At 42.1% G+C, this 25,861-nt stretch overlaps 1 protein-coding gene and 1 long non-coding RNA gene across 4 annotated transcripts in view; one reads left to right on the top strand and one right to left on the bottom strand.

Annotated features, from left to right (window-relative positions):
- Positions 1–558: 558 nt before the first annotated feature.
- LOC134432399 (uncharacterized) lies at positions 559–1,285 on the bottom strand. Its single transcript, XR_010031323.1, has 3 exons — positions 1,121–1,285; positions 875–1,031; positions 559–677 (listed from the first exon to the last, which is right to left on the bottom strand). It is a non-coding gene; the product is annotated as an uncharacterized LOC134432399 (long non-coding RNA).
- Positions 662–25,861, top strand: part of CEMIP2 (cell migration inducing hyaluronidase 2) — a 50,652-nt gene continuing 25,452 nt past the window's right edge. For 2 of the 3 annotated variants that reach the window (XR_010031322.1, XM_063181048.1), the window contains exons 1-6: positions 662–845; positions 13,974–14,310; positions 18,635–18,775; positions 19,322–19,883; positions 22,990–23,159; positions 24,392–24,580. Coding sequence is in view for 2 of the 3 variants with exons in the window: in XM_063181048.1 (XP_063037118.1) it covers positions 13,986–14,310; positions 18,635–18,775; positions 19,322–19,883; positions 22,990–23,159; positions 24,392–24,580 (1,387 nt within the window). In the remaining variant the exon portion in view is untranslated. Of the gene's footprint in view, positions 846–1,678; positions 1,718–13,973; positions 14,311–18,634; positions 18,776–19,321; positions 19,884–22,989; positions 23,160–24,391; positions 24,581–25,861 lie in introns of those variants that run through there. The other variant, XM_063181049.1, reaches the window with a different exon arrangement.

Below are 25,861 nucleotides of genomic sequence, written 5' to 3'. Positions count from 1 at the left end.
GTGCAGCAGAGCTGCAGTCACAGTCTCCTCCTGAGCTAGTGCAGCTGCTCCTTCCACCGTGCTCCCTGCCCAAGGACAGCTGCTATCCAGTGGTGTGATGGTTTGCACTAAAACTGCTCAGCACCCTGCAGCCCTGGGGTGAAACACTGCAAGCAATGGGTCTGACTGTCATCTCCACGATTTCAGATTAATGAAGCTGATTTGCAGTCTGTTATTTAGGCGCTAGATGTCTCCATGTGCTATAAGTACACCACACCACGCAGGCTATGCTTACTGTGCTTTAAACAAAGAGGAAACCGCTAGAGGCAAAGTTAGCAGGGCAGTGTTCATAGACATACAAGTGAGTTATCACTTTGACTTCATCTGTTTGGAATATTCCCAAGGAAATAACTATGTTGGGAAATGCTTGTGTTTCCCGAAGCATTTCATTGACCCATCTGGAATCCGATCAGGGAATGCTTTTTTCTTTTTTTTTTTCCTTCCACTGCCTCATCAGTAATGAGTGTGGCCCAACCTTGCAGCACGGAAATGGTGGGAGGTCCCAAACTTAAGAGAAGCCCGTTGTCAGACTTGCATCAAAGCTGACAGCCCGAGGTGCCCTGAGGCTTCACAGTCCCTCTTGAATGTCTATACCAATTGATGCTCTTTGCTGGGTAACAGCTTCAGGCAGGGGTTCCCTGAAATTCAGAACATTTTGGGCTTTAGTTTGATTTTACTTAAAAAACATTAGAACACGAAACAAAATTAAACCAAACCAAAACAAAACAAAAAAGCAAATCAGAAAGCGGCATCAGGTTCTCCAGTCGGCTCTTTCCCCTGGTCAGACTGCCCGGACTACGACGGCCGTAAGTAACTCCGTTCAGCCCGCACGTACCGACCGCCGCCGCGTGTCTCTGCTCTCTGCTGCTGCCGCCTCTCATGCGCTCCGGGTGTCCCTCCATCCCTCCCCTCTGGAGACAGCACAGCGTCTCTTCCCCCGCTGTCGCCTTGCTCTCGTTCCTCGCGCACGTTCCACACCGCCCAGGCAGCACCTGCGCGTTTATAACTGTGGAATTACTATTATTACAAGTATTATTATCATTATGATTAGTAGTAGTACTACTGCTGTTGTTACTATTACTTTAACACGGACATCGGCATCTAACGGTGCGTCCAGTATTTGAACCGAAAATCAGCACTTTCACTCTGCCCAGAGGAGAGCCGTAGGTCAGGGCACGGATGCAAAGTACCCCCCTGCCTCCTCTTGCCCGCCAGGCCCGGGTGCTGCAGGAGGCGGCGCCTGGGTGCCCCGGCAGCAGCGGGAGGCCGGAGGGATGCAGTCCCGCAGGAAGGAAGCGCCAGGCCCGGGCCGGGCAGCGCGGCGCCCGCAGAGCGCAGCGCGGAGGTGCGGCCGGGCCGGGCCGGGCCGGGCCGGGCCGGGCGAGGGGCGGGCGGGCGGCGGGGGCGGCCCCGCTCCTCCCCCGGCGCGGGGGCGGCGGGAGCGCGGGAGGCGGGGCAGCGGCGGCGGGGCTCGGCCGCCTCCGCTCGGGGCCCGCGATCTGGGTCGCCCCGCGGGGCTTGCGGCCGCTGCCAATTGCGTAAGGGCGGCAGCCGAGGCGGGGAGCGGCGGGGTTGGCGAGCAGCCGGCGGCCTCCCGCCGTGTCCGGGGCGGGGAGCGCTATGCCGCCGCCCTGAGCGCGCCGCCGCCGCCTTGAGCGCGCCGCCGCGCCGGGCCCAGGTGAGAGCGCGCCCGGCCCGGCCGGGGCCAGCGCGGTGCCGGGCCGTGCCGGGCCGGCTGGGGTGTGGGCCGAGCCGCCGCGCCGGGGCGGCCGGGCTCCGCCGCACTGGCCTCTTTTGTTCCCGGGGCCGGCGGGAGGGGAGGGAAGGAGGGAGCAGAGGGAGGGAAGGAGGGAGCGGGGGCGGCAGCAGCAGCGGCAGCCGGCGGCGGGGCGGGGAGGGCCGGCAGCGGCGGGCGCGGCCGCCCTGAGGGGCCGCCCTGAGGGGCCGCGCGGGCCCGGCAGGTGTGGGCCCGGCGGGGCCGCGGCAGGTGCGGCGGCGGGGCCGCGCTCACGGAGCCGCGGCTTTGTTGGCGCGCCCGGTCCGGTGCTGCCGCGATCGCGGTGGAGAGCGACCGGGCTCGGGTCCGCATCGCGGCGTGACTCGCTGGGACTTGTCACAGGCATCGCCGAGAGCTTGGGCTGTCGTGGAATGCCGTCCTTGTGACTGATAACCAACAGCTGCTTCATTTGCCCAGAGGCACGGAAGAAGCAGTTGGAGTTGTACATCATCGCAGCCCCTCTGAGAAAGGAGGGTGTGCAGCGATTAATGCACTGCATTTGTGCTACATCACAACTAGATGAGGGCTGTGTGCTGAAGATTATGCCCTTGCTGCTACTGAAGTGTGCATTTAGTGATACGGTTTCCTTGAATGGGAAGAGATTTTATATTTTTGAGTGGTTCTAAAAGCAGAATAGCAGACAAAGACAATGTAATATGGAGGATAAAGTAGTACTTGGTACTTTTTTATGGCATTAGTCTGTTTTCATGAATCATAGAGAAAGATTTGCAGTGGCTTAGCTACTGATGTGAAATGGCCCATGGTAGCAATAAGGAGAGGGAGGTTCATCTTTGTTCTTAGGAGTCTGCCGCTCTTCGAGGTGCTTTGTCTACATGGATCTTGAACACTGCCTGCACAAATGTGAAGTCTTTTGCCAGATCAAGTTTTCGGGCCTGCGCCTCCTGCACTCTCTCTACTAATAAAACATTCAGCAGATTATGTCAGGGACTTGAGCTAGGCAGGGAGGCCAGAGAAATAAGTTATATGTAAAGCATGAGAAATACCCCCAAACACAAAGGGATTCAGGAAGAAGAAAGTAAGTGTGGAGGGGAAAAGGACAAAGACAAGGGGTCTTGTGGGGTCCATGCTAAGATGAGTGTCTTCTGGAGTTCAGTGTCTGGTCTCAGCAGGAGCTGTGGCAGTGTGTGCTGTTTTGAGATGGCGATACATGTTTTCCAGTGGCACACTGTGGGTTTTTTAATTACAGATATTAGAACATTTCTCCACACTATTTTTGGGGAAAGTGGTGTTAAGGATTGGCTGAAGGCTTTTAGCCAGTTCGTCTGACTTGTTGCTAGTTGATAGAAACACTAACTACTAGAAGATGATGTGGCCCCTGTGTCTAAAAACCATTGATTACCGAAGGGCCTATGATATCCTCTGAACATTTCCTAACTTTTACAGGTCCTGTAACTGGAAGTTGCCTTTTGGTGGTACAGTTCACTTTTCTTCCAAGTTCAGAGACCAGGGGACCAAAAAAAGGTTGTTTTTACTTTAAGCATGAATATGAAATTAGATAGAACACAACTTGTGGGGCTACTTTGGTTATTTTACAGCTTTTCTTTTTTTTTTTTTTTTTTTTTTTTTTTAGTTTGAGTTGATAAATATTTGAATAATTTGTACTTCAGTGGAAGTTAAGTAATGACAGGGGGCAGTGGGATAGATGCTTTTCAGTCTTATTTAAATACTTCAAAACAACATTTTTACCACCAAGGCTGTGAAGAAATGTCTGCCTGCCTTGGACAGTTGGACTAGAAATGTTATTTAGTTGTGGATAACTTTAAATACAAAGGACAGTCATTAACTTCCTTTATTATATGTCCACTGTGTTTCAGAAGTTTCATTAAACAGTTTTAGCAGACTTTTTTTGTATATTTTGAGGTAACTCCAGTTCCTTGCTGTGGAAGTCTTGTTTGCAGAAAATGAGCAGTGACTCAGTTTTGTTTATCTTACCTGTTGAATAGGACGGAGCTGTTTGTTTCTGTACCCGTGGGACGGCTCTGGCTACTCTCTGTGCTAGGGTTGGAGCTCCATCTCCTCTTGATTCTGCCTCGTACCGGAGCTGGGGGAGCCGGGGAGGAGAGGGCCCCTGGTCCGCATCGTCTGCTGGAGGCTGATGCTGTAAGGGACACCTCTGCTGCCTCTGCCCTGCAGCTGAAGGAGCTCCTTGGCTGACGGGCCACGTCGTGCGTGACTTCAGGGAAAGTTGTCCCGCAGTGTTTGTGAGGAGCTGTTCTTTGCCTTCTGTGTGCACGCACCAGTGATTTAAAAACTTCAGACAGAAATTAGTGGGAAAATTGTCACCTAGTAAATCTTGCTTTCTGTTTAAAAAATTAAAAAATTAAATTCTGTATTAAAAAATTAAACCATAGGAATATAATCTGAAGTATATCAGTAAGGTTCATGCTTTGCATTAGTAAGGCAGTTCCTTAGAATCACCTACAGTATGCATCAAAACATGATTAAAAGTCTGTGTTGTAAATTGCAGTTTCTTGTTTGGAGTCAAACTGTGATTAGATTGATACATTCTCAGCTTATTTTTATGAAAAGGGATTTCACTGTCGATTTAATTGAGATAGTTTTGGCAAGACAAATGGGAATTAATTATCTGTAGATGTGGGTGTAGAAATCCACAGAAATATTTCATGGAATAGTAATACTGAGAAATTGGAAAGGAGTAGAAAAGTTGAGCAAAGATCTGAGGGAGAAAAGTGGTGTTTTTGCCAATATGGAAAGAAAATACTGAAGGCATTAAAGAATGCATACTTTAGAACTTGTAACTGATTTTATTGCTTTGTTGTGAAGTAGGTTAATGGGAGGGATGTGCTAGTAGCTCTCTATCTTTTTGGCACATGGGATTAAGAAGAACAAGTAAAAAGGAGTAGTGCAGTCATACAAGATGACTAGCTATACCTGGCAGGATGTTACAGTACTTGGCAGTAGGGTGTGGAGTTCTTGGAGTTTCCTAGAACGGAATTCACTGTAGGTAAGCCAAAATATGAGTGTAGCCACCAGCTCAGTAGAATGCATAACTAATGGTGGATTACTGGGCTTTGTTTTGATCTTTGAAGATTGAGATTTTGCTGTTTTGAGATATCCCAGATATGCTGTTTGTGTTTTTTACAAAAGAAGAATTATAGCATGTATTTTTTTTTACAAAATTCTACAAAGGCATCACATTGCGTAAGTTAAGTCATTGTTCCTTTTTCACCAGGTTCTCAGCTCATGTAGTTCTGAGATTTCTGAGATACTTTAGAGCCATGGATTATTTTGCCATTCAGATACACAGTCAAGTTACTCTTCTTAGTTCATCAGTAGAAACTCTTTTCACAAGACTTTGTGCCCTCATGCCTTAGCTGGTATGTGCTGTGCCCTTCTGCTACATTGCCATAATTCCTACAGCAAAATGAAAACTGTACTGTATTTCAGCTATTGTGTATCAATCAGTGTGGCATATTGATGTAAGCGATCAGGTAAAGGTGTATTTTGTGTTGCTGATCTCAGCAGGCAGTTGCAGTGGCTGAGTTGAGGGGGATTTGGTCCTTAGAGGAAGAGAGGTGATTTTGGAAGAGTTTTTGATTTTTGAAAGACAGGTAAATGAGGTCTTAAAGTGTAGTAGAGGAATGACCACATCACATCAGGACAAGTGTCCATCCAGGCAATTACCCAGGGTCTGACAGTGGTGAGTAATAGTCATCTGGTGAAGCTACTGCATTGTGATGCTACTGCTTCCAGCTTGTGTTTCAAGGACTTCCTAAACTCCGGGCAGTGTTATTTATCCAATACTCCTCAACTGAATTATCTCCTGCAACCTTGTTGTTCCCTGAAGCTGTGTAAATGCTTGATGTCCAAAGCATATAGTACTGAGACAGGTTCAAAGACTTCTGTGTCAGCTTTTTTTTTCCTCCTGGGAAGAGGCATGAAATGTTTTTTGCATTCTACCAGCTACTTCTGATTCTGTGGACCTAGTGACATATAGCCTCTCTCTTAATCATCCATCACCAGTATGAAGAGTCCTTTGGGGATTCAAAGAGTTTTTACTGGATGTGATTTGCAGCTCTTAATTATTTTTTAATGCAGACTCATTTAACTTGGCTTATACAAAGGCAAGACAAAAGAATGTGTGTGTGAGACTCCAACAGTTCAGTTTTTCAAGCAGCATTTTTTTTTGTGGTTGATGCACAGTTAAAGTCTGCTGAGGCAGTCCTTCAAGTATGCAGAATGAGGGGTGACATTTCATTTACTGAAGCTTGAGTTGGGCTGAAGAAAAAATTCTAAGAACTTAACAGCTTTGCCAAAGAAAGAAATCCACATGCTGATATGGAAGAGAGTGTGTTATTATGCTGATTCTTGTTTTAAATACAACTTAAAGATGACAACCTTTGATGATTAAGTGATTATGTGAGTACATGCAGGAATGCTTTGCATATGTCAGTTTACTGAAGCTAAATATCGAATCTGATTATTTTCCCCACTGCATGATGTAGTCTGTACTTTCATATATGCTTTTAATCTATTTATAGGAGCTTTTCTAATTTACTAATAGATATCTAATCTTACTGTCCTTCTCTTTGGAGTAGGGTTGTAGGCCCAGTGATTCAAGGTAGTGCCAGAAATCAACTTCACCTCTCTGAAGTGTATTACCATTACATAAAAATTTTTCTGCTTTGAAGTCCTAGGCTGCAGTTGTTAGATTGGGATTTGTGTTTTTCTAGAGACTGCAGAAATCTGTATACCGCTTCTTATTGTCTGTATGAGAAGTAGTTTAAATGCTTTTCCCTGATTTTTATTTGGATTTTTCCCTACCATCTTATTCAGGTTCCCTAAGGTGAGTGTGGCAAATCCATCCTTTCATGTGAAAGTTGTTGACTTAAGTGTAGCTATTTATTTACCTAGAAGTAGACTTGTACTCAGATGCATCACTGAGCTGAGGCCAAAGCGTTCTCTAAACTAACCCTCACAATGTCCCTGTGAGACTGGTGACCACTTTTTTTGCTCATGTTACAGGCTTGGGGCCCAAGTAATCTGTGACTCATGCAGCAAGCTAATGACAGTGACTAAAATGCAAGTTTCCACTCTTGATCTCTTACACAAATTATTAAACATTTCATTTCTGAAAGTGGAGTAGTAAAAATGATTCCATTCATTTTGCCTATGTTGGCACATGCCATGTTTCCTAGTGTGCTCTTGGATGTGCTGTATTTAAGTTGTCGATAATTCATTTGTTTCTACATGGTTTCCTCCAGCAGAATATGCTATTTTTTAAACAGTGAATGAAAAACAGAATAGACTTCCACCAATTTATAATTTACAAAGATAAACTATGTCCAAAAGAAACAAAGGGCAGGAAAGTAGAACTCACTGGAAATGTCAGATACTGTTTTAGAAACGCTGACTACAGTTTTCTGTGGCTGCTGGCTTGTGTTTCTTTGTTTCAATGGGCAAAATCTGAAGCTACTACAGTTCTACTTGAGCAGACTGAAAATTGCGTTGTCTGCTGGTCAATTCAGAATTCTTGAAAGCTTACCTACATGTATGGTGTCTAGGAACTGGAAAAAACATGTCCCTTCAGTTTCTATGGTAAGATGCATATCTGCAGCATTACAAAAATCCCCAGGTTTTGTACATAAACTTTCTGTAAGATCAGATACTTCATCTGCTGCATCAAATGCTCTGTAAGTGAAGCAGCTGAGTGCTGTAGAGCCTGTTCACACAAACTGTATCTCAAGGACAAAAGCCCAGTTGTCTTTGGAGCAGGGAACCATTTTATTGTACAAATACCCTCTGGTCTTTGTCTCGTCCTTAATGGTGATCTGCCAAACACCTGCACAAGAGGATAGCAATGAAATTCATGGCTCTCCTGTATGCTATCAGCTGTGGACATGGGAGTGGTTTTACTTGACCATAATTTCGTACTTCTCACAGGCAAGTTCTATTCCAGAGTGTTTATTTACTTATTTCCCTTGGAATGCAATCTTTTCACCATCCTCTGCCCCTCACCTCATTATCCTTACGAATCCATAGATAATAGCTTAATTGTTTTGCCTATCACCTAAACATATGTAGTCCAACTTTCCCTACTTGTATATAAGTTTGAAATTTCTTCTGAACTGGAGAGAGGCTTGTGTTCTCCAAGATTACATTAGACTAGCTGACAAAGGTTATTTCTACCTATAATCCTTCTCTTATACTGTAAATATAATGCATGGTTTCACTTCTGTTTCTTGATGCGTGGTACTAAAGTGGTTCTGTGATTCTGTACTTTGAAAGAATTGGTTTAAGAAATACAGACCTTGCAATTTTACATGTTTTCTACATGCCAAGTAAATCACTAAAGATTATTAATTGCTACACAGGAAATTCAGAGCTTATCTTCTAAGTTTTGTAGCTTTTATCATTCTTATATTTCTATTTCTTGCTGGTTTATGCTCTTAATTTTCTTCTGAAAATGTGGAGCATGGGAGAAAACTTGTTGGAGGCATGCAGAAAACATGTATGTGTGTAGGTGTCAGTAAAGTTTCTAAAGATTTTCTTTGTAACTCAGTTGAGATTTTTCAGGCTGTTCTAAATATCGTGATTTCCAACAGTTACTTGACTTAGCAGTGCATTTTACTGTGCACATATTCTTTCCAGCTTTTGTACATGGGTGGAAAAGTAGGTTCCTTCCAATATACTGTCTGTTGTCTTAGTGAATAGGTGTAATTTCAGAATACGGCAGAAGGAGAAAATGTGAAACCAGGAAAGAAGGCATGTGGGCACCCTGTCTAGAATTGTTCTTACTGGTGAGGTGGTTTGTTGACCTGAGGACTTCCAAGACACTTGAAATTTGCATTTCTCTTATGGTTGACCAGCTTGAAGGTCTACAAAGGTGTGCATGTCATGCTTTAGGAGCTTGCCTGACATCACATTCTGTTCAGTGATTGTTTCTAATTAGGAGCTTTTAAATACTGATTTCATGTCCCTTTTCCTTTTCATGGGTTTCTCACTGCGCTTTGGTTTTATACCAGACAAGTGCCTCTATCAGGAAAGCAGTAATAACTTTTGCGGTACAGAATCATTAGGTTGGAACAGACCTTCAAGACCATTAAGTCCAACCCATGCCCTAACACACCTCAGCTAAGCCATGGCACCAACTGCCACATCCAGTCTTTTTTTAAACACATCCAGCGATGGTGACTCCATCACCTCCATGGGCACACCATTCCAGTATTTTAACACTTTTTCTGTAAAAAGCATTTTCTTATAACCAACTTGTATTTCCCTTGGTGCAGCTTAAGACTGTGTCCTCTTGTTCTGTCAGTTGCTGCCTGGAGAAAGAGACCGACCCCCACCTGACTGCAGCCACGTTTCAGGAAGGTGTAGAGTGTGATAAGAGTGAGTCTCCTTTACAGTAGATAGAGATATCCTTTAGATAGAGAGCGAGTCTCCTTTTCTCCAGGCTGAACACCCCCAGCTCTCAGCCATTCCTCACAGGGTTTGTGTTCCAGGCCCCTCACCAGCCCCGTTTCCCTCCTCTGGACGCGCTCCAGCGTCTCAATGTCCTTCCCAAACTGAGGGCCCAGAACTGGACACAGCAGCCAAGGTGTGCCCTCACCAATGCCAGTACAGGGGCAGAATGACCTCCCTGCTCCTGCTGGCCACACCATTCCTGACACAGGCCAGGATGCCATTGGCCTTCTTGGCCCCCAGGGCTCCTGCTGGCTCCTGTTCAGCCGACTGTCAACCAGCACCCCCAGGTTCCTTTCTGCCTGGCCTCTGTCCAGCCACACTGTCCCCAGCCTGTAGCATTGCAAGAAATTGGGGCAGAAATGTAGGACCTGGCATTTATTAAACTTCATTTTATTGGACTCTGCCCACCCATCCAGTCATTCCAGGTGTCTCTACAGAGCCCTCCTACCTTCCAACAGATCGACACATGCACTCAGCTTAATGTTTGCAAATTTACTACTGTGTTGCATGGGGAAATATTTTTTTGTGTATGTGTTTTCCTCCACCCTTTGCTCAGTGTTTTCCTTAGCGGTAATTGTATACTCTGAGACTAGACAGTGTGGTAATAGGTCAGCACTAGAGCTGGTGTAGTTTGATGGGCCAGATCAACAGAAGTGTGTAATTTTTTCTGTTTTTTTTATTTTATTTTTAAGACCTATGATCCTTAAAATGTGCTTAAAGAGAGGCATGAATTATGAGGTAAGCAACCATTCTGTACAACATTTTCAGATGGTGCAGGTGTGGGAGTTTATTAGCATGTTTGACATATTTTATTACACTTAGCATTTGACAACACAGAAGTGTAAAATATCTTGGGTTTTTCCCCACTTTTTGGGTGGTGTCATGTGACGTTTTGAATTATCTGGTAAAATAAGCCAATTTCTTTCCAGGAAACCAGCCCAAAATGAGTAACGGATAAGCACGCTGCTTGCTTCCGAGCGCTCAGGCATGTCTCAGGAGGTTCATATGTTATGCCCTGGCTGTACAGTGTATATGTTTCCAGTTTCTGACTGTGTGGAACAATGTGGGCTTGTATGAGAGTGTGGTAGTGGCACAAGTTAAAAGTGGTGAAGGAATACTTGAGGAGACAGGAGATGTTGCAGATGTTCAGTGGCTCACTGCTGTCTGCAAGCTGGGGTTTGCTGTCCACATCTGTTTGCTCAGTTGCTCTGTTGACATATCCAGACTTGCAGGTAATCATTTGGAAGCTGTGCAAAATAAACCTTTTTTTTTTTTTTTTTTAAATTTAAGGTAATTTAAGCTGGCTTGGCTGATGTGAGCAGTATGAGAAGTAATTGTTTGCTTGCTCATGCTGTAGGAAGGAGTGCATGAGCAGAAATCTGGATTGTGTGGAGTTGCACTACTCTTGCAAAAGAGCGATATGCAAATAGTGCAGTCATCCAGCAGATGGGTGGCAATGAAATATCTAAGATCCTCCAGCTGAGTCTGTGCAGGGAAGATTCCCTCTTACTGATGGGCTTGATGCACATGCCTAAGTGTGGCTCTGACTAAAAGCTCTGTTGAATAATGGATTTAAAATCTTGCATAATACTTTGTTGAAAGCTGACGTGCAAAAAATTTGGGAGTAGTGAGAAAGCAGCATTTTTAAATGGCATGACAAATAACACATTTGTGCAGATAGAGCTCTGTACAAATGTTAGCTAATTGGTTGTATGTGGTGTGAGAACTTAACTGTTATTGAAAGCACTCTGAAGCAAGCTGCAAAGTAAAATTTGTGGTACCATTCTGTGTACCACAGTACAATTGCAAAAGTGAGAGATGTTCTTGTCTGGGACTGGCCATCAGGAAGAGATGCCCAGATCATGAGTTCCTTCATGAGACCATGGCATAGGCACAGGTCAAAGGGAAACATGGGAAAATTCAGGTGCATAGGAATTTTCAATGTGGTATTTAAATAGTTCAGCAGTTTGGGTATTTTGTCCTGCATTTCACTCTGTAAATGCATTTGCAGAGTAAAATTTGTGCTGTATTTGTGACACACAAACTGTATTTGTGCAGCCAAATAATTGCGTTATTCTCTGGTGCATAACTGTCCATACAGACAATTACTCTACTTGCTTTTATGTGGTGTTCTCTGAAGTATTCCACAGAATGGAAATAAACAAGCCAATATTTTGAATCAGATTATCAGTCTATCTTTCAAAAAAGCTAGTAGCTGCTCTACAGGATAGAAGACATCCTTTTTCAGCTAGACAATTTCAAATAACGCATGAAGAGGGAAGGAAGCATTGCAATGGTTACTCCTGTTGTAATGGAAAACTGTATGGTGAGTTTAGAATGTGCTGAGTATCTCCTTACTGGCTTAGTGTAATTATTTTTTTTTTTTTAGTAATGGTTAAGACAGCAATTCTACCATTTCTTTCCCACCCATCCTCGGGGTGACCCATGTTTTCACTTGAGTGGGACAGTTGAAAACCTTCTACAATTGCCAAAGTGAGGGCTGCTAACAAAGCAGAATGCTTTGTACAACACAAAATATGTTTGAAATATGACACGAGTGTTTCCAATGGCTGCTGTAATGAATGTTTTTTGTTTGGGGTTTTTTTTTTTTTGTTATTTCTTTAGAGGTCTGGCAGTACTTTAGGAGAGCTTGGTGGGAAGAATTGTGGGAAAATTATTTTGTAAAACTGTTTCAATTCTTGCATAGCCAATCTGGATTTGGTTGCTATAGCTGAGTAGTTTAAAAACTTTTAAACTGTTGATATTACACTATAATGAACACTGTAATAATTTTGTCAGTGTCACAGAAAAATGTCCTAACTGAAAAATTAGCCAAGTTTAAGAGTTGGGGTTTCAAACCTTAAAAAAAAAAAAAAAAGAAAATCTCAATGCTGGATCAGATTTCTTAAAATGCTTAATTAAGAAGCTAATCCAGCATTTGTTTATCTAGATATAAATACTGTCTTTGAACTAGCAGAAAAGCTCCATCTCTACCCAGCTTTTAATACCACATCTAAAACACAGAGATTACTTTCATTTCTGAGAGGTGATAAATTGAGTAAAAGCATATGAGGGTAAAGCAAACTGTTCCACAGTGCACATGACTGGTTGGGCAGTTAAGTGTGAGAGCAGAGGATTTGGTTTGTCAAAGAACAGAAAGGAGAATGCTGAAAATCAATTTGTTATAACGAACAGGTGCAAGAAGCACTTCTGGAGGACTTGGAATAATTTTTGCACTCTGGGATAGCTACTCCAGTTAATGTTTCTGTGCCTTCATTGTCATTGTGCATACATCTGGAGATGCATTGTATCCCATGAAAGGGTAATCCAGCCTGTTCTATAGTAACAGCTCTTTTTCCTGGAAACAGTGAACTATCAGATTTTGCAGCATGTGGAACAAAAGGCTCCTTTGCTGCGTCTCAGCATAAGATTACAGTTGTCACATTTCTCCTTCATCAGCGTGCCTGACACTTCAGAGTATGGCTCAGACTTCCCTTTGTTAATGGAACAGAAAGAGGATCTTTATACTCTTCCATAATTAGTAGTTTTTATTTTTCGTACACTTTGCTGTTTAATGCACATGACCTATGCCTAAATCCCCTTCAGGATTTAGTTTCAAAAGTTAGGTTTCAGTTAACTGAAACTTGAACATCCTTCTCAAAAATTTCATCTATAAGAAGTGTTAATCATAATGAAGATTAAAAAAAATTATGCCAGCTTTGTGAATACTCTGTGCAACACTGTTGACTGGAAAACCAGAGAAAACAATCAAATGCAGGTTTGTCTCTTAAACTAGAGTGGTGAGTTAGAGCTACTGCTGAGGATGGGCCAGGCAGGGATGGCACTGGTATGCTTTGTTCTTGGTATGCTTCAGAAGAAAAAGGGACAATACTAGTAACTGAAATAAAAGCAGCACTCACTTCTGGGCAATAGGTACAGAGATCTGGAGCAGGCATGTTGCTTCCAGGCTTTGTGTCCAGGTATCTCAGCAGAAAAAAATCACAAGGTTTCCTGAATAAGATGTAGGTGACTTCTAGGACAATTCCTGATGTACCTTTACTGTCAATTGAATCTTGCTGTGAGTAAATCAAGAGCTTTCTGGCTCTATGCACCTCAGCTTATTAAAAATGTTGACTAAGTTGTATCAGCATGACTAGAAATAAAAAAGTATTTGGTATTTTAATATAAACAGCTTTTAGAGCTTCCAGTGTAGAAGGCAGGCTTATCTTTTTAAGCTTCTTTTCTGTAAGGGAAAGTGAGGAGTTTGTTCAGCTTCTGTGTACAGAAAAAAATATATTTAGACATTCTTTGCATAACTGTGGGGAAGCAGGGGTTGCTAGCTTTCTCATTGTTCATCTGATTTCTTAATCTCATAACACAAGTTAACTGTGAAAATACACAGTGAAAAATACCCACTGGAACTATGAAGAAATGGTCTGTATTCCCACAAATACTGGGTTCCCACACCACATGCTTTTGAATTTGTGTTGAAGACACATATGTTGTTCCATGCGCTTATATCATGTCAAGTGACCAGTAGCGACTGAGTAACAGATACTTTGTAAATATTCGCATCTTCAGTGGCTGTTCTTGACGCAGGTGGCTTAAATTTGCCTTTTGCTGTTGTTTCTTTTTTTATTTCCTGCATTTTGGTCTGTATTCTGAAAGCCTGTCTCTTTATTTTTTCCCCTCTGTGTGTGTGTTCCAGTGACTTTATAACATGCAAGGCACTGATACCAGGGGGAGCTCCCCTGCATTCCTCCGTCCTCAGAACGGGAGCAGTCACAGGTCTTCGGGGTACGTCCCGGGGAGAATTGCCCCTCTCCGTCCCCCGCCGCCTTCGCAGAGCCATGCTGCAGCAGAATTTACCTCGGCGAGACAGGAAGCCCAGACAAGACTCCCATCCTTGCCAGTGGAGCAGCACCGCCGACAGGCAGAAGCCAACAGACACAAAAATACTCTTATTTGTTCTGCCGTTTCTAGCCTTTCACTTTTTGTTGCACTGGGGATTTTTTTGGGAATAGCTTCAAAGTATGCTCCAGATGGTAAGTTCATTAAGAAAATCATCCTAGAAGTTATGCTACTTGTGAACATAACCCAATAATTTAGCGTCAGAATTATTGTTGAAAGATAATAGGACACTCACTGTGATTTTAAGATCAGAGGAGGCAAAGATTGGGGGCAAAGATCAACTCCTTTTTTGTTATCAGTGTTGTTTTTATTACATATGGTTTAATTTACTTACATGAAACAGAAAGGCATGGCAGTAAATAAAGATTAGTTGTGAGGGGAGAAAGAGGCATGAAAGTTTTATAAGCATAGTTATTTTTATCTGCAGAAGCTGTCTCATCTGTTCATGAATTGTAGACAAAACTGAATCCTGTCTGTTTCAGCAGTAACTTAGGAAGATAGTAAAAAAGTGTTAAAGTCAAATAATTTAAAAGTCTTTGAGAACCTATGCTAATAGTATGTGTTTGTTTTGTTTATGTGCAAATTGGGCAGGGAGCTTTTTTCATATATTAGCCCTGATTTTTTGTTTTCAGCTCATCTTAGAAAACTGGGCAACTCTTTTGGAATTTGGAGAATCTCTGAAATGTGTCAGTGGTTTTAAGGCATCAACAGGTCATGTGGCCACAAAGTGTACATCCCTCTAGTCAATTACTCCTAGCAGATGGTATGAAGTGTAGTTGCTAAATATTGGTAGTACAGTTTGGAGTGTGGGTTGTTTTGGTGACTTTGTTTGGAAGTCAGAAGCTTTCTAGAAGCTAAACAAGATTTTGAATTGAAATTGTTGGCTGGTGTAATAACAGACTTCACAGTGGCTTTTTACGTAGTAATCAAAAAGATGCTGTTTCCAAAGTCAGTGCAACACAGGCTGAACAAATCAGATAACCAACTGAAGGTTTCAGATGACCGTACAAAATAAATGCACATATCCAACTGAAATGCTCTTTTTGGTGGCTTGCTGAGATACCTCCTTGGGTGAAGTTGCTGAATTTTCCTAATAAATTATGAAGGAAAATAACAAAACCTTAGGGACTAGTAAGTGGAGGATCATTCCTCTGTTATGATACGTACTGCTGGTAATGGATACATATACAGTAAGTACTTTCCTTGCAGACAGATTCCAGAGGAGACTGGAGGGTGACTTACTAGTTAACACTCTGAAGTACTTTGGAGTGCAGCCAGGCTCTTCTCGGTGCTGTTGTGCAGTAAGACAAGAGTTAATAAGAAGTTCCACCTTAATATGAGGAAGAATTTTACTGTGTGGGTGACCGTGCGCTGGAGCACATTGCCCAGAGAGGCTGTGGAGTATCACTGGAGCTACTCCACAACTGTCTGGACACGATTCCATGCAATGTGCTGTAGGATGACCCTGCTTAAGCTGGGAGGCTGCACCAGATGACCCACTGTGGTCCGTTCCAGCCCTATTTATTCTGTGATACTGTGAAATCCTGACATGAGAGAAACTCCTACAGGGACTAAGGAAAGCCTGGCTGATGTTTTAATCTTGCAGTATGGATGTCGCAGAAACTCCCCAGAAGTTCCCCAGCAGGTTGAAATGTTAATGTGCATAAACATAATAACTCCGACCCAAGCACGTGTGGTACTGCAGTGATCAACACCAGTTCCACTTAGGTGTGCTTTCCTCCAGGACTAGTTGGAAATCCATATTGTCAGAACTTTTAATGGCTGTTTAAAAGGTAGTGGAAGGAATGTGGCACTTTGTAGTAAATGCATGTAAATTCTAAATCTCCACCGTACTTTCCCCGAAGGGAGGATGCTGCTTGTCAGCATTTCTGTTCTTGCTTATCAGCTGGTTTCTGTTTCCGCCATGCCTCTGTATTCCTGACTTATCTAAGGAGTCCTGAACATTGGAGATCAATGGAAATGCAATTTCCTTCCCCATTTCCCCAGGCCTCTGATGCAAGGTTAAGCTGGGGAGACAGGGAAAAGTTCTTCACTCTTCCAGCTCTCAGCTGGACCTTGACTAGAGTAAACAGGATCCTCAGAAAACGTAGCTGCCAAAGTCTTATAAACTTCTGCTGAGCATAATATAACACTCAAAGTTTTTCCCAAAGGCCTTAAGAGTTCTAGACATCGTGTCTAAACAAGTAGAAAGTAACTATTTAGTTGTATCTTGAGAACTGTTCCCTGCTTGTCTTTTTCTCCTGTCAAATTTCTCTCCATGAAAGGTTCTAGCGTTGGACCTTTTTTTGGTCAGGATGTTTTCTTGTGGGGGGGGATGGTGTACTTTTCCTCCACTACTTGCAGAAATTCTACTTTGCCCCTCAGCTCTGATAGAAGCTACTAAACCTGAAGGAATGCTGACCCATTTTTACAGAAATGTTTTGAAGCAGAGGCTTGACTTGAAAAATTTTCAACATGAGTGCCTAAATTTGGCAAGGTCATCACTACCTAACAGTTTCTGGTCTGTACTTCTGTTTTTATTTAACTTTAAAGGCAGTTACTGTTATCTGTAAAATCTACTTCATAATTTCGGAGATAACATATGGTGAAGTTCTAAATATTTGATGTTTTCATGTGGCCCACCAGAACTGCTAAGGGAGAATTTCAAAATACTTTTGCTAAACATCTGATCTGCTTGCCAAAAAGTTGACCCACTTTGCCCCAAAAGCATGTTTACTTTACAAGAGCGCCTGGTTCTGATTCTGATAGCTTTCTTACTGGATTGTAATGTACAATAGATTTTAAAATATTTTCTTTTTTTTTAGGCACTGTTTTATACATCTTCTTTCTGATTCAGCAGGAAAATATATGCTCACTAGATCTTTTCTTCTGTGAATCACACTAAGCAGAAGTCATCAGGTTGCTGACTCATGGTTTCCTCAGACTGCCCTTTGCTACCAGCCAGGAAATAAGTGTTTCTTCACAGTGCTTGTGTGTGTGTTGTCTGGGGAAAGGGGATTAGGGACTCTGCATGAGTCAGGCAATAGACTTGCCTTTATCTGGTGAATGCTCAGCAGTCTTGCTGATTGCAGCTCTCCTGGCTTTTCAGTTTTCCTTCATGTTGAATTACATTTTCTAAAAGCTGTCTTCATAGGATCCTCCCAAAAGATTTTATTTTGTTTTTGTTTTCATAATACTACTTGTCTGCCTTCTGCCATTTCTGCAGTTTACTAATTTTTCCCCCACTGGTAGTCAAATCGTGGTTTATGTGGCTTTCCTGAGTTGGGAGGGATTTGTAATGCGGACAGTTAATACCAAAGGAAAAACATTTCTGTTAGCAAAACTAAGGCTGACTTGTATTAAACTTGTGGATAGGTTTTGGTTTCTTTAGTTATTGCAAGAATGGACTATTTGTGATAGCTTTTTGCCTCCGAAGTAGCACTTCAGAAGTGTGGGTGTATTTCCTCAGAAGACAGGATGTGAAAAGGCTATTTTGGCTGTTAACCTCAGTTTGCCTGCTAACATCTTTATTTTGGCAACTTTTTTATTGTCTTTTGCACAGGAAAAATATATTTAAATTTTTTAATTTTCATTTTTCATTTTGATAAGGTAATCCAAGGAATCTGCTTTCCAGTTTTTATAGTGTGTCTGTGCTTCCATGTTGCTCAGATGCTTAATTTGTTAAAGAGGTGCATGGTATAAATACTACATTGCTGTAACTTTGTCTGAAATCATACAAGCCTGTCACTTCTTGCTGTTGTCTCTTCTTCCCTGGCCCTGTAGCTCAGTTTATAGCCTGTGTAGTGCCACGGCTTTCAGCAAGGACTGCGTGTGTCTTTGCTCTTGTTTGTAGCCTGATATTTAAGCTGACTTCCTAAAGGGTACAAATGTGTAAGTTAGATCCAAATGTCTCATGTACCAGGAAACTGCTCTAGCTAGTTAGGTTTTATACTAAATATCTTCAGGGAGTCTTGTCCCTCCTGCAAACTTCCACTGAGAGAATGATTTGAATGTTTAAAAGTAAGAAGGGATCAGCCTTTCTGACAGGGTTGAGACCTTGAGGAGGTGGGGTATTTAGATGCTCTATAACCACGTTAGCCGAGTTAGCTGTCCTAAGGCTTTCAGTGCTCAGTGACTGGTCTCTGTCTGACTGCATTCTGCTTATCTCTCCTTATCTACTACAGGTGAGCTAGCAAATAGAAAAATCAGATGGGGTTCCAAAGTATCTGTGGTCAATGCTAGTTTAGTTCAGTAGAGAATGCTTTCCTACTCCTGATACTTTGGCTTTTCAGGTGTCTTTTTGGCTATTCAAATGCAGTGACTGCAGTGTCAAAACCATAGAAGGATGTGGGAGTCCTTTTTGGGTGACTGACCCTTTCTTACTTCTGTTCATCCTAATGCTGCCTTGATTGATGTGATGATGATTGTTTTTTAAAATGCTTTCACATTGTATTGCAGAGAATTGTCCTGATCAGAATCCTCGCCTTAAAAACTGGAGCCCTGGAAAAGATCCTGAAAAACAAGTTATCATCAAAAAAGGGGATTTGTTTCGTCTGAACACAGATGCTACAGTACACTCTATAGTTATACAAGATGGAGGTATGAAATAGCAAGATGAACACCTTACTTCAGTGTCCTGCATGTTTTTTACCTCTGTGATTGCACAAAAATATGTTGAAACTTTTATCTTGCAGCTTATTGACTAGCTCCCAAGCTTTTTTTACTTTTTGGCCTGCTGGCAGGTCAGGTATATCATTCAAAAGATGAATTCTCTATGATGATACTCTAGTATCTTTTCAGGGTAGCATTGATGTAGTTTTCTGTGCCATACAGGAAACCAAGGTTGTTTAGTGGCCTGTGCGGTACTCAATCTGTTTGTCCTCCAATGGTAACTGTTGTATATTAGCATTCCTACCAAACAGACAGAAAAGATGAGGAATAAACCAGCAAATGCTTAGAAAGATGAATCACAATTGGTAGCAGTTACTTTCTCACATACTTTTAAATAAATGTAAGAGCATAACAGCTTAATTCATGGGTGTGAAAATAAATCTGTAATTTTTCTGTTGTTCTTTCTGCAAAATGTGGTTATTTGAGTCTCTCTGAATTTTGCTTTGATGTACAGAAATATTTTTTTTCCTTTAGGTTTACTTGTTTTTGGTGATGATAAAGAAGGTTCTAAAAATATTACCTTGAGAACTCGATTTATCCTGATAAAGGATGGTGGAATGCTTCATGTTGGAGCAGAGAAATGCCGCTATAAATCCAAAGCAACTATTATTTTGTATGGGAAGTCAAACGAAGGTGCTGATGTGCCAGAATTTGGCAAAAAGTTTATTGGCGTGGGCCCTGAAGGAACGCTGGAGTTGCACGGGCACCAGAAGGTATCATGGACTCTTCTGTCAAAGACTATATATTTCTCAGGGCTGGCCTATGGTCATTATACATTTAAAAAGAATTTTTCCCGAGGACTAAATGTGAGAGTGATCGATCAGGATACAGCGGAGGTTTTGGAAGTGCTGAAGTTTGATACTCATGAATTTGCAGAGGAAAGCTTAAAGCTCCAGAACTTGCTGAAAAATGGGCATCCTGGTCGCATTATTGCTATTGCTGTAGGAGATTCAGCTGCTAAAAATCTTTTGGAGGAAACCAGAGTGACTATTCAGAATCTTCTGGGAAGTAGGTTTGTCAGAGGATTAAGTTACAGGTAAGTAATTTATTTTCCCCTTTGTGTTGATTAAAGATGACATACAGATTCTGCTGTGGGGGATTTGTTAAACTTTGATAGTTCATAAAGTTTTCAGAGAGTTCTTGGTGTTCATTCAGTTAGCAGTACAGTGCAGAGACTGGTGTCTGTGTGACATACTTTTTTACTTACTCAAAATTACTTGCTTTCACGTTCTTTATAGAAATTAAACTAAGACATAGATAGGTAACAGTTGCTAGGTGAAGCTTTTAATTGTATGACATTGGAAGAGCAATGAGTGCAACTAAAGGATCTCTAAGGTTCCTTCCAACCCAAACTGTTATTTCTAAGGATTATTAATCTCAGGTGTCAACATCTTATTCATACTCCTGCACTGTTGAAATAAAAGTATGTTACCTCTCCGTAGAGTTCTCACAGGAGCTGACCTGTCAAATTATTTTATGACTGAAATGCAGTTACAAGGTATTTCTATGTCTTTTGACCATTCCTTTCAATTGGCCGGGATTTGGATGGTGAGACAGTAGAAAAAGTATAACAGGAGTTATTAAAGCAAGAAACTTACACTGCTCCTCATTGCTCTTCATTTTGTTGTTGCAAATGGCTTTTTGCAGTGCATGTTCTGAATCTGGCTTTGTGCCACAGAGGGTTGTCCACTCTGCTCTGGGCAGCACAAAGCAATGTGCCCTCATGGCCAGGAAGGTCCTGGCTAGTTTCAGCAATAGTGTGGCCAGCAGGGCCATGGAGTGCTGTCCTGAGCACTGGTGAAGCCACCCCTTGAGTCCTGTGTCCAGTTCTTACTACAATAAGGACTGATGTGCTGGAGTGTGTCCAGAGAAGGGCAATGGAGCTGGGGAAGAGTCTAGAGTGTAGTAAGTCATATGAAGGGCTGCTGAGGGAGCTGAGAATGTTTAGCCTGAACTGAAGGAGGTTCAGAGGGACCTTATTGCTCTCTACAAGCCTGGTGGGAGTCAGCATCTTCTAGGCAGCCAGTGACAGAACAAGAGGATGTAACCTCAAGCTACATCAGGAGAGTTTTACAGTTTAACATAGGAGGAATTTCTTAAGGGAAGGGGTTATTAAGCATTGGAACAGACTGTCCAGGGAGATGGTGGAGTCATCATCCCTGGAAGTGTTCAGGAAATGACTGGATGTGGTACTTGGTACCATGGTCTAGTTGACAAGGTGGCCATCAGTCAAAAGCTAGACCTGATGATCTTAGAGGTATTTTCCAGCCTAATGAATCTGTGATTCTGAGTTAACAATACAAGTGCAAAGTATACCCAGTGTGTTGTTGTTCTATTGGGATGGTGTTGTATAACCTCTTATTGTCCAGTGTTTTCCAGGAAATTGGTCATTTGGTTTTTCCGTTCTATTCTTATCCCTTGCTATCCCCTGACATCTGGATTCCAGTTAGTTTCCTCCCTGTGCTTTGGCAGAGGCGTGTCAGTCAGGATGGCATGTTCTGACCTCAGTTCCCGTCAGGATTACATTTGTGTCACTGGCTGTGTAAGCGCAGGGGTGTGGAATGGAATGCTCTTGCCTCTGAAGCAGTTTGGCCAAAAGTGCCAGGACCTGGATGTTCTATAGTAGAATACCAGTTCCTGAAAGCAGCAAAGCCTGTGTGGCTTCACATTGCTCAGGCTATGGTGGAGCCAGCCCAGCGTGTCCTGAGAGGTGTATGTTTCTGGGATTTGCCTCTGCCCATGACCTCCGCACAGTTTGTCTGAAATGAGGAACTGCATCATGTAATTGGGAAAAAGCAGCCTTTTTTGCCTTTCTGCTGAACTGATCCTTGTCTGCTTTCCTTAGTTGATAAAAGCTCTGTAAGCACATAAAACTGTTTTGTTCTGCAGTGGAAGATAGGCAAGAAGCTGTCCCTGATGGGTTGTTCAGGAAAAGCAGGTCATTTTCTTAAACCTCTAATGGTAGTGAAAAAGATACCAGCATGGGGGTGAATACTCCTTTACAGCCCTCTCCCCTTCTACTTCTTTCTGCAACACGTAGAATGCAAAGCATGCATCAAAAAAACTTTATTTTAAATGTCGGTGTGTGAGATGTTCAGCTTGTTTGCTGCTGCTACTAAAAAGCTGGCCCAGTATGTACTTCTGTAAACATGTATGTATATGTATTTCTGTGAGCATGTTAATGCTAAAGTATTGTTTGTCTTTTTGATTCCAATCAACAAAAACATCAAGAAGGGTTAAAATAAAGGCAACTGGATTGAAGGTGGGTTTAATATCTGCCTTTTAATTAATCATTAGCAACAGACTGCAGTCCAGCTAGCTGACACTGTTTTCACTTGGGGTGAATGATTCAACTTTAATGATGCAAAATTGTCTGGCTTTTTTATAGATGATCTCTACTGCTTCCTTTGCACGCATGATTATGGCATTACAGAGCAGTAAAGGACAGCAAAATAAACTTGTTTTTTTGACCTTGGTGGCAGCTATCTGTGGTGCGTGGTTTGCTTTCAATTTCCAAACACTCACACATGAGTGGTATATTGTATGAAAGTTGTGTAACAGCATGCACTTCCTTTTCTGGGTCTGAGCACCCTGAAAGATTCAAAAGCTGTTGCCTGTCCGGCATGGGGGTGAGCACCAATGGCTGTGGTGGTGCTGGCTGTGTCCATCCCTTCTGGCCTGAGGAACCTGTGGTCCCCTGGAGTCCTGACTGCTCCTTTGGGGTGTTGCTGGCAGATGGCAGGAACATTGGCACAGACTCCTGCTCCTCCTGGGCTCTGCTAAAGTTGTTTGGGAGTAGGATCCTGTGTGACTTTTGTCACACATCTCTAGCAACTTGCTTTTGGAAAAATGTATATCTTGTTGAATGTTTTACAAGAAATGTATATGAAAGCCGTCTCCAGTAAGAGCTCTTGTCTGACAATTTGTGTGTAGGACTCCCAGTTATTTTAAACTTTTTTTTTTTTCACTGCTGTTATGTCTGGCCATTTCCTTCTACATTTTGAAGTTACATTTTAAAATTAATTTGGAAGAGCAAGCAAAAGGGCTTTTTTTTATGACTTCTGTACTCCTTGCCTTTCCTGGTTTTGTAAAGAATTTTTAAAGGGCCACTATATTTAAACATTTACTTTTGATTTTCACAGGCAAGCCTGGGCTTTAGTTGGTGTCATAGGTGGTGGAAATTCTTCCTGTAATGAATCAGTGAGAAACTATGAAAACCACAGCACTGGTGGGAAAGCTCTTGCTCAGAGAGAGTTTTTCACAGTGGATGGTCAGAAGTTCGTTGTGAGAGCTTACAGCGAATGGAATGATGGTAGGAAAGTGTTTTGTGAAATTCTACATTTGAGGGAAAAAGAAAAAATACTTCATATGCTGTTTTTTCACTGAAACTTCTGGTTGTAATTTAAATTTTTGAATGCTCCTATAAGTAGTTTTTTCTTGCTATGGATGAAATAGGAGGATACAGTTCTTCAGTACTACCTATTTCTCACTCTGTATACAATATATGAGCAGCATAATATCAAGTCTTAAATTCAAGTATATTTAGATGAAGATAGGAGTCTAATAAGTTTTGACACTTTTAAAATTTATTTTCATCATCTGGCAGATCATGTAGATTTTAAGCTTCTGAGATGTTGATTATGGTACAAAAAAAAAAAAAAAGAAAAACACAACCCAAACTTTAGAAGCCAAAAGAAAGTCTTTATTCTTGTTAAGATTTTTGGTTGCTCTTAGAGTGCTGAACTTTAGGCAGTTGTTCAGGTACAAAGTTGAATCTGTGATATAAAAACCTAGGAGACCTACTACTTGCTTGCTTTAATCCTTTTTTTTTAATTTAAGATATCTTAGATCTGAGTTTTTATGGGTAATAATCCCTGTCTGTTTTCCTCAAAAAATTTTTATGGTAGTTATAAATTTATTTGTTAGGCAGTAGAGCTATTTGGTGCTACTCCTTTAGCGTTCTTGATAGCCCCATGAAAATGTAAAGACTTACATTTAAAAAAAAATCTATCAAAATACGTCTTTTACTTACTGGTGCTGTAGAGTTAGATTCAAGAGTTAGCAAAAGTGGCTGAACTTATGCAAATTCATCATGAGCCAGTGAAATTCTATGTGTGTGCTATTTAGTCTGCCAAACTGTTCTATTAGTTGTACTTAAAAAAGAAAGTCCTGTACTTTGTTTTCCATGTCCTTGATTACATCTGTACAGTTTAAAACAGCAAAAAAATGTCACTTGAAACAAGCAGAGGTAGCTGGACCTACAAATTATTGCCATAAGATACTAGGGTTTTTTGAAGAAAAAAAAAATCATAGTTTATTCCAGTCACCATTAGTTTCTGTGTTTTCCCTTTGTTTTGTTTGAGATCCAATAAGTAAGCAGGCTGTAAAGACATCTCACACTGGCACGTGTGAGGGCAGAGCAGTACTTTAGAGGGCTTTGGGGCCTGCAAAATCTCTTATATATTTTGTTAGTATCTTCTTGGGAATTGTTTAATATAAAGGTGAGTATAATCTTTGTTTCCTTTTCTTTTATTTTTTAACTAGGTGTCCCAATATCAGGCTTCCAGGTGGAAGCGGTGGGTGGAGTAATACTGAACCTTCTGGATGATGTTAGTAGTTGGGAGCCTGGAGACAAGATTGTGGTTGCAAGCACAGACTATTCTATGTATCAGACAGAGGAATTCACCCTCCTTCCCTGCACGGAGTGCACCAAGCATCAGGTTAAAGTCAAAGGTATGAGAGCAGTCACCACCTGAAGGTTTGTGTGAAGTATGCGTTTGCTGCTGGACAGGCTCTTGCAGTGTCAGCCGTAAAGAGCAGCCTTTTCTCAATCGCTGTATGGCTTTGTTACCACATACACGGATGTGTAATTCTCCTTGTTATAAAATTACTCTGTATGTCAGGTCTGCCTCACAGCTCACCATGCTAACTTTTCTTTCACATTTCTTCCCAGGCTTATTGAATACCTTATTTTTTTTTTCCAGTGGGGTTAGACTTGTTTTCCTTCCTTGGCTCCTTTCTGTCTTTTCACATGCTTGAATAGCTGTTGTGGTCATTTCTTGTTTCTCTTGCCTTTAGTGTCATTCTCATCTTTTGAACTGATATCATTATAATTTTTTTCTGTTGTTACTAAAAAAGTAGAAATGAAAACAGGAAGGAAAAAAGAAAATTGCAATCTTTGAACCTGTACCTTGTTTTTTTGTTTCTCCTTTGCCTCAGTCTCCTTTTTACTACCTCCCCAACAAAATGGTTATAAAATAAGTGGCCCTTCCAAGATTCTGCTCTCACAGGATATCCCTGAGTAGTTGCAATCTGTTTTTCCTTTGGGTGTGATGCACAAGTAAATGGTCATGCATGTTGTTGACCATTTCCTTTTTATTATCTGAGTCATTTTGCTTGACATCACAAGAGCCTCCCATGGGACTGGCTTGCCAGCTATGCTGGCATCTGTGTTTTCCTTCTGCTGCTCCACACCTGCTCCATGGTACCACCCTCCCCCCTGGTGGCTCCAGCTTCTGGTCTGGAGCTTCCCTTCTCGCTCCTGGTGGGCTGCAGCATCAGTCCTTAGCACAAACTAACAAGTGTTGTTCTGCAGTGTTAGTTTGCAGCAGCTCATGAGTGCTCTTTTCAGTCTGGTTTTGTCCCATTAATTTCTGCACAGTGCAACTTCCTCTTCTTCAAAGTGCTCTTCATCATACTGGGAAGTTCTCTGTCAACACCCTCAGATTTCCCTGTACACCTCTGCCTTAAGGGACTGCCAGTCTGGCTGTCCTGCTGGCGGAGAAATTTGCTTCTCTCACATTTGTTAGCACAGGTCGTGTATGTTGTACTACACTGAGAAATCTCAAGTGTGAGGAAAGCATATCCAAGTTTACGTGATTGCACCATCAGAGAATACCAGTTTGAGTGAAGCTGCAGAGCTAACTTAGTGCTATTGAATATGATATTTCCTGGGGTTTGTTCTTAAGTGTCATGTGGTGTGTTTTATTGGGCACAGTGTTTTAAAGAGCAAAC

Source organism: Melospiza melodia, chromosome Z, assembly GCF_035770615.1.
Source record: "Melospiza melodia melodia isolate bMelMel2 chromosome Z, bMelMel2.pri, whole genome shotgun sequence".
NCBI classification, from domain to species: domain Eukaryota; kingdom Metazoa; phylum Chordata; class Aves; order Passeriformes; family Passerellidae; genus Melospiza; species Melospiza melodia.
This window is presented reverse-complemented; position numbering and strand designations above follow the sequence as displayed.